This window comes from Pseudophryne corroboree, chromosome 9, assembly GCF_028390025.1.
Source record: "Pseudophryne corroboree isolate aPseCor3 chromosome 9, aPseCor3.hap2, whole genome shotgun sequence".
In the NCBI taxonomy this organism is placed as follows: Eukaryota; Metazoa; Chordata; class Amphibia; order Anura; family Myobatrachidae; genus Pseudophryne; species Pseudophryne corroboree.
In genome coordinates, this window is record NC_086452.1 from 230,156,125 (window position 1) to 230,168,933 (window position 12,809).

A 12,809-nucleotide genomic window follows, 5' to 3' on the forward strand; every position below is an offset into this window, starting at 1 on the left:
GGGTCAAATGTAGATTTACCCCGGAGTTTGTTAATGGTCTCAACAGTAGGTTTGTCAGAAAAAAATTCTCTGAGTCGCATGGATCTCCCGAATCTATATTGATCCACTGATTTATGAAAGGCTTGTGGTTTACACATAGGTACAAAAGTCAAACCGCGAGAGAGGAGTTTCATCTCAGCCTCATTCAATGGTGTGCTAGACAGGTCAAAGACAGTGTTTAATTGCATCTCGGATGACCTCTTCATCTTGTACCCACCCCTCCTTGTGTGCAATCGGTGCCACTTCTTAGGAGCTTGCCGGGTCCGATCTGATTGTCGGATCCTGGATCTAAAACATTTACAGATTCAGGGGGCCCTTCAACATACTCAGTATCAGAGGTTGAAACAGATTAACCAAATTCTCTGGGAAGGGAAAAGGTGGAGCCCGACGTCTTTGGGGAGGCCATCTACTCCTATCTTCAGAATTATTGCTTAGTAACCATGGGTAAACCGTATGGTTCTGGTAATCGTTGGTCACCGTCAATAACTTTTTACGTTTAAAAGAGATCAATTCCTTTTTATAATTCTCAATTTGAGTTTGTAGATGATCGGTCCAGTTCTGGGACTTATCGTCTCGTAAAGTCGGGAGGGCTGTGGTGTTAGTGGTCTCGATTTCTATTTTTATCTTTTTAAGTTCCTGCCCAACCTCCTCAATAACAAGGGCCATAAGGTCTAGGGAACACTTATTGAGTACCCCACACCATCTACTACAGAACGTAGGATTATTCCTTCCCAATGTAGGGATGTTGGCTATCCTAAAGCCCCTTGGCAACTGCTTGCGCCTATGGTATTCGGTAAGAATTTGACCGTGGAGGGTTAGGTTGACCTCCCTCTGTCGCTGTTTCAGAACCCTATAGAAAATGTCAATAGGGGTATCTGATGGTAAGGTATCAAAATCCAATTTCTCAAATAATAATTTTTCAACCTCTTCCTCCGTAAATGATACTGTGCCGCCTTCGGCCTGTGACAATAAGCCGTCATCTAGTAAACATGCCCCATTTTGTGACATTTTCTAGAGAGTTCCCTATAAGTACACTTGAAAAACCACCTATATGCCACCAACAGATGGTACAAACATAGACACAAAATATAGTAACAAATATTAATATTAACTGGTCAATAGAAGAAACTGCCCAATGAGTGACTAAAATAACCCATATGTGCATTTGAGCCTTAAATATGCATTATATGTCCTTGAAAGTGGGATGGGTGTCAGGACATCCAATCTATGACCCGTAGACTCGACTCAATATCCAAGTAGATCCTGCACTCTAATCTTAATGAATCCAACGAAGCAGATGCTCCCAATGGACCATGACAGTCCACTTGAAATAGCAATGTTCTCCACAGGGTGGAAGGTGCACTCACGCGAATATATAGATCAGTCCATATATAAAAGCATAAACTTTATTGTGGTCAATAGACGCCTCAATGTCAACGTTTTGGTTCGATGACGAACCTTTCTCAAGACCGGCAACAAATGATCATTGTACCAACATCAAAATTTCATAGGCTTGAAATAAATCTATAACAAAAACAAAAAAGCATATTAGGAGACTCAGTCTCCCAGGCCATATGACACCCAAATCACATAATACCCATCAATATATAAGACAATTAAATGCCTGTGTCCACATCACGGCCCATCACCGTCTAGGTCAGTGAAAAAAAACAATACACCTATAGAGTACAACACCACCTTCACCTGTGACATAACCTTCCATTCACCTTGGTGGGACCTAACTCACCTGGGGTTAATTAGACCACAATATGTAAAAGGGAAGGTGGGCTGGTGTATACTCCAAATCAAATCTCAAGCTTACGGAGGATACCTATGTCTCTGGAACAATGGAAACAATATAATAATAATAATAATAATAACAATAATAATATACTTTATTTGTCATTAACAAAATCAACAACGAAATGTCAATGAAAATACAATCAGAGCCTCACAATGCCATAAGATAACAGTAACACTATGCTACATTTTGGAAACATTTGCACACAACCTAATGATCATTTAACAGCCGAACAGCAGTTGGAAAAAAGCTGTTTGACATGCGATTTGTATGAGCGCGGATACTCCTGAACCGTTTTAAAGATGGCAATCTTTCGAAGATCAAACAATTTGGATGACTCTCATCAGTGAATATACTCCTAGCTTTCCTTAATACATTTCTAGTATACGAGTCCTTCATACTTGGCAGAGGCACCCCAGTGATCCTACTGGCAGTTTTAACCACCCGCTCGAAAGCTATTCGTTCCGCTACAGTGCAGCAGTTTCCAATCCACACTATCATCCCGTACGTTAAAACACTCTCTACTATACTATGATAAAACCTAACTAAAGTGCTTGTGCTTAAACAAACAGCTCTAAGCCTCCTCAAAAAGAAAAGGCGTTGCTGCGCCTTTTTAATCAGAAAAAGACTGTTCAAAGACCAAGTTAAGTCATTTGTAATATATGTGCCCAAAAATTTAAGAGAGACCACCTCCTCAATCGGCTTTCCTTTCAAAGACACGGGAAATAATGGTCTATTACAACCCCGCCTAAAATCAACAACCATCTCCTTGGTTTTAGACGTGTTTAATCAACCATATGACCAAAGGTGGAATGATATGGGGGCAAAATACCTGTAGTGCTCACATGCAACATACCTGCAGGTCCAGCCACTATTACCCAGATGCAGAAAAAGGGTATGAGATGGTATATACAGCTAAATAATCAATGCAAAAGGGTATCATCAGCATATGCTCCAAATAAAATAAACGATGACTCATCCAACCTCGTCCAACCCTAGTATTAAGACATTCCTTAGACTTGTACAATCTGATGTGGAAAAAGAACAGGAGCCAAGGATATATGATAATCTAACCCCCCCCCCCCAGAATGAGCAGCACTGAAGAAACTTAAACTAAATACCAACATAGTTGTCCGCCCCGCGGTTAAGGGAGGTGTGGTCGTAGTCCAGGACTGGGCAGATTATGACCGTGAGTTCTTAGGCCAATCAGGCAGGACTTGACACTATCAACAAAAATCTCCAGGGTGTCAGTAATTTGGAATTTCCAATTGAATTTATATTGGAAATAACAGAATTGGTATTAAAATGTAACAATTTTCTGTATAAAGATACGTTGTTTTTACAAACTTCGGGCACTGCGATGGGGTCAAATTTGGCCCCATCGTATGCCAATTTAAACATAGCAGAATATGAGAAATCCCATATACTTTCAAGATATGGTCACAAGATTGTTTTTTACCGCAGATTTATAGATGATATTTTTTTGTTATGGTATGGGACTGAAAATGAATTTAACGAAATGGTAATGACCCTGAATACTTTGGACAGTCCAATTCGATTCACCCAAACCATTTCCTCTATGGAGATAAACTTTATAGATGTTACCATCATTAGAACAGATTCAGGTTTTATTTCCACTCTATACCGTAAACCCACAGATCGCAACATGCTATTACAGGCGGACAGTTTTCACCCGTCCGTACTCAAAGAGAGCCTACCTATTTCACAATACCTGAGGGCCATGCGCATTAATTCTGAGTCTGATCACAGACAAATCCAATGTTCTAAAGTCACCTCCAGATTTTTGCAGCTGGGATATACGCCCAAGATTCTCGCTAAATGTTTAGAGACTGCCAATCAGATCTTTCAGGGTAAACGACGAACCCCAAAAAAACATCTTGACTGTATGATTTTTCCTACACAATTTGACAACAGCACTACCATTAGGAAGTCATTAAGGAAACATTGGCCCATTGTTGCCACTGATACGAATCTGCCATTTTCTAGGATGAAAGCACTGATGGTAGCATACCGCAGAGGTGCTAACCTTAAACATCTCCTTATGCGCACTACCATGTTTCCCAGAAAATAATCGCTACTCAGGTTATGCAATCTAAACCAGGTAGCTATTCTTGTGGCAGTTGCACAAACTGTAGGTCGATGATGACTGGTTCCACCTTTTATCATCCACATACCGGCAAGACTATCAAAATATGATACCATTTACATTGCAGGTTGGATCACGTGATATACATTCTTAAATGTGCCTGCGGACTTTGCTACGTGGGTCTGACTACGCGGCCATTCCAAGAACGGATGGCCAACCACAGATCCTCTATACATACCGCATTAATCACAGGTAAAACTGATAAACCAGTGGCAAGACATTTCGTGGCAGCTAAGCACCAAGTTGCTAGGTTGAAGTACAAGCTAATAGACTGGATACCTCCATGTTCAACTGGGGGGACCGGTCATTATTGTTAAAAAGACGAGAAAGTTACTGGATACACCGGTTAGATACGGTGGCACCCAGCGGGCTTAACGAATCCAACCCGTTCAATGTTTTCCTCTAAATTTGCATCCTCCTCCGTGAAAGGGATTATTCCACCCATTTTGGGTGTCGGTATGCCACTAGAACATTAGACTGGTTGGGATTACCCTATACTTTCTCGGCATAATGGGACTGACTGTTCATTACATTTTTTTGTTAATTATATTTATTATTATGTTTGTTCTATTTTTAGTATAATTTTTCTGTTAACATTTTGTATTTCATTTTCTGTACCATCTGTGATATGTCTGTATTAGTGGAACATTGATAAAAGAGTGTGTCTATACAGGTTCACTATTGTTAGCCCATGATTGTTTGTGACTTGCACCTAGGTGAGCTATCTCCCAGGCCTAGACACTTTATATCCGTAAACAACACGGATAATGTACAAATTTTATTTAATATAGTTGTCCATGAGGACAAGCATTCATCTAGATGTATACGTTTAAGAGTGATTTCTAATACTTATACCTGAGTGTTTTCTATACATCCACATCAGTATTATGGCCGGTAATTGCGTTTTCAACCCTAGATTATTATTATTTGATGATTACCTATGTTTTATTGTGGCTATTGTATCGACCCCACGGACTAACAGCTTATTGCCTCCCATGGGAGGCTCTCTCTGCCTGTGGAACGCAGACCCCGCCCCTTTTTTGGACGAGTGGAATGCATAGTCCTCCCACCCAGTTATTATGTGAACAGGGATCCTATTTACATTTATATATGCGGCTTTGACTAATTTTTTATGGTATGGTGGCCTAGAAACAGTATATCTGAGTACTAGAGGAGTTCATGTCCACCTCAAGCAGCCTGTTATGTTGTTGTCTATGCGCCCGTGACTTCCAGTCTGGTGGAACGCATGACTTCTGGCCAGGTGGGACACATGCTGTTCCGGTCCGGCGGTAGTGGCGCAAATGTTCCCACCGCACTGTGCGTGGTTTTGGTGCATGCGGCGGGTGGGTCTGCCTGTGGGAGTCTGGCCTGAGGCCTCGTTGACTAGTTGTTTGTGGTGTTGGTCTCTACTGTGGAGTTTGGAGTGGATGGGGCTGCATTTCTTGGTTGTATCGGGGACTTCCGGCCTCTTCCGGTCCGGAAGCCTTAAATAGACGTTCTGTAGCTGGCAAAAGACATGCAGCACAGGGACGATCCAGAACCTCTGAAGTTCAGTAAGTATTATTCCTAATGAGTCATCGTTTATTTTATTTGGAGCATATGCTGATGATACCCTTTTGCATTGATTATTTAGCTGTATATACCATCTCATAACCTGTTGCTGCATCTGGTTAATAGTGGCTGGACCTGCAGGTATGTTGCATGTGAGCACTACAGGTGTTTTGCCCCCATATCATTCCACCTTTGTTCATATGGTTGATTATATTGTTTCCATTGTTCCAGAGACATAGGTATCCTCCGTAAGCTTGAGATTTGATTTGGAGTATACACCAGCCCACCTTCCCTTTTACATGTTGTGGTCTAATTAACCCCAGGTGAGTTAGGTCCCACTGAGGTGAATGGAAGGTTATATCACAGGTGAAGGTGGTGTTGTACTCTATAGGTGTATTGTTTTTTTTTCACTGACCTAGGCGGTGATGGGCCGTGATGTGGACACAGGCATTTAATTGTCTTATATATTGATGGGTATTATGTGATTTGAGTGTCATATGGCCTGGGAGATGGAGTCTCCTAATATGCTTTTTTGTTTTTGTTATAGATTTATTTCAAGCCTATGAAATTTTGATGTTGATACAATGATCATTTGTTGCCGGTCTTGAGAAAGGTTTGTCATAGAACCGAAACGTCGACATTGAGGCGGTCTATTGACCACAATAAAGTTTATGCTTTTATATATGGACCGATCTATATTTTCGCGTGAGTGCACCTTCCACCCTATGGAGAACATTGCTATACATATTTATATATATATATATATATATATATATATATATATACAGTATATATATATATATATATATATATATACAAAAGTGGTGAAAGAAGCGCTACTACCGACAAAATTCAATATGTGATGTTAGACACCAACGAAAAGCTTAAAACCTATTATATACCATAGATGATAAAATTATTATAAGTGTCCTTATAAGGTCTCTCTGTATTTTCGCACCCCAAATAAGGTGGCAGCAAATGCGTTTTCAGGTGACTTATATTTCTGTAAGTGTGGATATGTAATGTTCATAGGTGGTAAAACTGTTTGCGCCTTCAGTGCTCTTTACAGCTAAATAAATTCTTATATGCGTACCAGAATTCCCAGGAATATTTGCCTGTAGTGAGGTCTTCCTTGGGTATTCTTCCTCTATCCCTTGTAGCAGTGTGGATGTACTCATCAAATGCAGTATTAAAGACACATGGAGAGGAGGAATGTGTCAGTATCATGTACTGTCAGAATTATTAAAGTGACTTCGTGCAATCACAAAATAGTGCTAAGTGCCAAGTGCAAAGTGCAAACTTGTTACAAATAATATAACAAATCGTGCTTATAAATATGGAAAAAATGACCCAGTGAGTGGTTTTTTATAGCAAGAGAAGGGTAGTGGTTTATGAAACAACTCACTTTTTTGCTTCCTTGTATATAGAAGGAGGTGGGTTAAAGGCTCAGGTATCCACCAGAATTTCCACAGCTGTACACTGTACCTGTAAAGGCATGTCTCCTGCTTTTTGTTACTTCTTCACCTTCCCTTTTATTTGTCTTTGGCTATCATTCCTGATGATAGCCAAAGACAAATATAAGGGAAGGTGAAGAAGTAACAAAAAGCAGGAGACATGATGATAGCCAAAGACAAATATAAGGGAAGGTGAAGAAGTAACAAAAAGCAGGAGACATGATGATAGCCAAAGACAAATATAAGGGAAGGTGAAGAAGTAACAAAAAGCAGGAGACATGCCTTTACAGGTACAGCGTACAGCTGTGGAAATTCTGGTGGATACCTGAGCCTTTAACCCACCTCCTTCTATATACAAGGAAGCAAAAAAAGTGAGTTGTTTCATAAACCACTACCCTTCTCTTGCTATAAAAAAAAACACTCACTGGGTCATTTTTTTCATATTTATAAGCACGATTTGTTATATTATTTGTAACAAGTTTGCACTTTGCACTTGGCACTTAGCACTATTTTGTGATTGTACGAAGTCACTTTAATAATTCTGATAGTACATGATACTGACACATTCCTCCTCTCCCCGTGTCTTTAATACTGCATTTGATGAGTACATCCACACGGGATCCGGACTGAAAGTCGACAGTAACTAGGTCGACAATGTCTAGGTCGACCACTATTGGTCGACAGTAACTAGGTCAACATAACTAGGTCGACAGGGTGTCTAGGTCGACATGTTCTAGGTCGACAGGTCAAAAGGTCGACATGAGTTTTTCAAAAAATTTTTCTTTTTTTGAACCTTTTCATACGTAACGATCCACATGGACTACGATTGGAACGGTAATCTGTGCCGAGCGAAGCGGTAGCGGAGCGAAGGCACCATGCCCGAAGCATGGCGAGCGAAGCGAGCCATGCGAGGGGACGCGGTGCACTAATTGGGGTTCCCGGTCACTCTACGAAGAAAACGACACCAAAAAAACATTAAAAACTCATGTCGACCTTTTGACCTGTCGACCTAGAACATGTCGACCTAAAGACCCTGTCGACCTAGACACCCTGTCGACCTAGTTACTGTCGACCAATAGTGGTCGACCTAGACATTGTCGACCTAGGTACTGTCGACTTTCAATACCACATCCTTCCACACTGCTACAAGGGATAGAGGAAGAATACCCAAGAAAGACCTCACTAACAGGCAAATATTCCTGGGAATTCTGGTACGCATATAAGAATTTATTTAGCTGTAAAGAGCACTGAAGGCGCAAAAAGTTTTACCAACTATGAACAATAAATAAATATATATATATATATATATATATATATATATATATACACACACACACACAGTATTTATTACATTGATATACACACAAGTATATTCCGTGCAGATGAGCACTTTAATCATACTTGCCTCTCATAATTTTTTTTTAAGCTCCTTGTGTTCCACAAAATGTGAGAACAGTGGTTATGTGTGGAACAAATATGACTGAGGTGTCGTGGGACAGGACACCAGGAGCGTTCAACTACACAGCAACAGTCATTGGTGCCAATGGAGAAGTATATTCCTGCACTACAGCAGAAACAGCATGTAACTTTAAGGCAATGGACTGTGGTCAGACCTACTATGTTACAGTCGCTGCATATGGGGAACAGTGTAAAACTGAGAGTACAACTGTTGAATTCCACACAGGTAGGTCTGTCTCATTAAAGGAACCTCTCCAATCTCCACTGCCATCTCTAATATGGGTGCCAGATATCACTAGATTCAGGTATATTTTTAGCAGTGTTACCACCCAAATATTACCGTTAATGTTTATTCCCTACACTAGATAATAATCTATACAAACACTAGTGTCATTGCCACCTCCATTGTGCTGAAGTAGTGATAAAGAAAAGAGAAAGATAAATATTGGTGCATGACAGAAATATAATGCAAGTAACAAGATGCTATTATGAAGGGGAACTGCTAAATGAAATGGTACTCGGCCAAATTATCACTGATAATGACAATATATGCAATTGACATAGTTTATTAACTACATTTGCTTTTTGATAAATATAATGGTATTTAAAATTTGATGTTTTTATTTCCACATTGGTCATATAAACATTGTATATGTCACCATTACAATCGTCTTTGCAGGTCCCTGTGTGCCTCAGATATTAAGCACAATGCCTGAATGTGCTGTGGACTCTATCACACTGTCGTGGAATGCTGTCTTGGGAGCAGATTATTACATTGGAGCTTTAACGGATAAGAATGGAAAGACGCTGACTTGTAACACTACTGATCAGAGCTGCAACATCAGAGGCACAGAGTGTGGGGAAGCTTATACTGAGACCATAGCAGCACATAATGATCAGTGTAGCAGCAAAGTCAATTCCTCTTTCCTTCTCTATACAGGTGAATGTGCCACAGAATCAGCATTCTCAGATGTTTACTGTGCAACTGTCTGGTTACTGTTCCTGGTTCTGTCACTTGCTGATTACTATGTCAATCTATTTTGCTTCCTATTTGTGTTCAGCCAGCAATTATATCACTATTTGCATTTTAAGCCATTATGATGTTGGTCAGTGGTCAGGGTATACTTAAAAAAAATGTTTTTGTCCTCCATGTGTGACACAAAATTGTTGCCTAGATCAATCAAAGATAATTTACCTACATAATATAGTAAAACCTTAGACAGCACACCAAAGGGATAACATAGCCAATATTATACCCTTATTACGCTATTGGCTGAGCAAAAACGAAATGTTGGTAATTGAAAATGCTTTTCTTATGTCTCTAATCAAACAACACATGTGATGTTATACAAATACACCTATAATCATGGCCCTGAGAGTAAAGGGCCCCATACACTAGAACGATAATGCCCGATTTCATCCGATTTGAGGCATTCGGCCCGATATATCGGGTGAAATCGGGCATTTTGGAGGTGTTTCTGATCTGATGCGCGTTCCCGTGAGCATCGGATCGGATCCTCCAGATTGAACGTGCTGCACTCGTGATATGTCAGACCCCGCAGGTATGGCTGGGATCGACCAAGATACATCGTATGCAAAAGAACAGCATATGATGTATTTTGGGTGATCCTGCCGCCCGGGAGGCTGCTGGGGTGATCGCCTGCGACATGTCAGACGGACATGTCGCAGTAGTGTATGGGGCCCTTAAGGTACTTAAAGGTGAGCATGGGATATTACACAGGCCACGTGGTTTGGTTTAGATTAACCATTGCACACTCACATATCACAGACTCAGGTGAGGCCGAGTTGTGGCAACAGGCAAAATATATTTGGGTGGCACTGTGTCTGGTTCACAATGACACCTGTGTAGCTATAAGTATATATAATGCTACAATCTGTACATCATCCTGCTCTATATGAAAGGGAACATTTTGGCTTGTAATGCCCTTTGCAGGTGCGCAAACCTAGGTGCTGTATATCACAAAAGAATAAAATGGATTTTTGTCAATTATAAAACTCAGCTGAGAAGCTGTGAACATTAGTATTTTATTTTCATTTCAGCTCCCTGTGTGCCCACTAATCTAACCAGCTCTGTGACCTGTGAGACACATTATCTGAGTGTATCATGGGATGATGCCCCTGGAGCAATTACATACACAGTCGCAGCTCATAGCGGACAGGATGAGATGTCCTTTAAAACCTCAAACACCTACTATGAATTTAAAGATCTGTTATGTGATGAGGACTATGAAGTCATCATTAGCAGTGACTCTGCAACATGTAACAGTATGGGGAACAGTTCTCTTCGTGTCAAAACAAGTGAGTTTTCAATGAAGAAGAAAATTGCTATATGTTGTAGAATGTAGATAGACAAACAATTTATTTGTTTATATTGTTTTTCTAGTTCCTTGTGCTCCCAGTATTTTGGCAGCCTATACATCATGTGAAAATAATTCAGGCATAATACAATGGGATATTAGCCGCAATGCCAGATCATATATGGCTACAGTAGAAGGAGTACATCTCTTGTCCTGCAACACAACTGATACTGGCTGTGAGATCCCCAAGTTAGATTGTGGACAGAATTACACAGTGACCGTTTGGGCAGAAGATGGAATATGCATTTCGCAAAATAGTACAAAAATGACATTTAGAACAGGTGAGTGTACTGTGGCTCTACATTCGTTATGTTGGTAGTGAAAATGTTGACATACAGTATGTCAACACTGACACAAAGTTGAAATGATCACAGTGTCGACACCTAGCAAAACGCCAACCCTAATGTTGACATTTTCATAATGGCTACATGTCATTTTCCTGATGTGGACATTTAAACCATGTTGACAACATAACCTTTGACATAATGGTGCCGACATTATGAATGTCAACATGATGAATGTCAACATTGTGAATGCATACTTGTATAGTATTTTGTGTAATAGCCCTAGCTCACAGGAAATGAGGGAACATGGGTCATAATCAAAAACCTATAGTATTTGGCACAGAGAAGTACCCCAGGTTTAATTCATGACTTTCTTCTCAATCTAATATCCCTTTCAGAGCGCCTGAGGCGGATTGCACACGGGAGCCTGACATGGGAGCTCCCAGTGTGCGACCCGCCTCAGGTGCCCCGGTGCAACTGTATGCGACCCAGCATATTGCCGGGTTGGTAACGTCAGCGGTGACGCGGCAGGGGCGGTGCTTGGAGATCACATGATCTCCAAGCGCCGCCCATACACAGAGTGTGAACGGGAAATGAGTCACAACGACCCAACTCCCGTTCACACTGCACAGTGAGCAGGGATGAACATGTGTTCAACCCTGCTCACGACCAGGGTTGAAATACTGGGACACTTAACCCGGTATTTCAACCCTTGGACCTTTCAGTCAGCACCTGAACACAGATTATGTGCGCTCATGTGCCAATAACCCATGTTCATAGGTGTCGGTCGGAAAGGGGCATTAGCGATTTCACAAATAACTACATTGGGTTACTGGACATATTAGCATATCTCCCCAACTGAGGTAGGATAGACCCAAAATGAGAAGCCTGCCCACCCGTCCCACTGCTTGGGGTCACTGTCTTTATTCCAGTGCTACATCCAGGAAAGTGAGTTGGAGATAGCCTAGAAATGCTGCCATTCCTCATGTAGCGTGACCATCTCTTTTCCCCCTTCTTGTTCATGATGTTGCACTTCACTGACTAGAAACCTGTGAAAGTTGATAAATAGGTCACATTAAAGTGTACAGTATGATGAAACAATCTGCTAACGCTGCTATTCAGCCCTATGGGGGAATTCTAGTGTTTTTTCCTTGCCGGTGACTACTAGATGATGACTGATGGAGCAATTCAATTGTTACTCTGTTAGGGCACACAGAGCCACCGGAGATGGCATTACTGTTATGTTGTTCTGTCATTTTGACGGGCTGGTAACTAGTACTGTATATTCCTGAGTAGTTTAAAATAAGGTGGGTTTATTCAGGTTTGTTGGCAAACCAAAAAAGCGCACTAATGGGCAAAATTTGGGTGGGTTATTTTGTTTCTGTGCAGGGTAAATACTGGCTGCTTTATTTTTACACTGCAATTTAGATTTCAGTTTGAACACACCCCACCCAAATCTAACTCTCTCTGAACATGTTATATCTCCCCCCCCCCCCCCTGCAGTGCACATGGTTTTGCCCATTAGTGTGCTTTTTTGGTTTGCTAATAGACCTGAATAAGGCCCAAAGTACAGCAGCTCAAAATTTAACAATATCTCAGATGAAGTGAAAAAAATATCCATTAATATCCTCCTGCATATGCCATGATGATGTACTTTGCTACTGGCATCCTTCTTTG

At 40.9% G+C, this 12,809-nt stretch overlaps 1 protein-coding gene across 4 annotated transcripts in view; it reads left to right on the top strand.

Moving 5' to 3' along the window:
• Positions 1-12,809, top strand: part of LOC134957920 (uncharacterized) — a 151,155-nt gene that overhangs the window by 41,509 nt on the left and 96,837 nt on the right. For all 4 annotated transcript variants that reach the window (XM_063940161.1, XM_063940163.1, XM_063940162.1 and 1 more), the window contains 4 exons: positions 8,439-8,696; positions 9,150-9,410; positions 10,532-10,789; positions 10,875-11,129. In XM_063940161.1, coding sequence (XP_063796231.1) covers positions 8,439-8,696; positions 9,150-9,410; positions 10,532-10,789; positions 10,875-11,129 — 1,032 coding nt within the window. The remainder of the gene's footprint in view (positions 1-8,438; positions 8,697-9,149; positions 9,411-10,531; positions 10,790-10,874; positions 11,130-12,809) is intronic.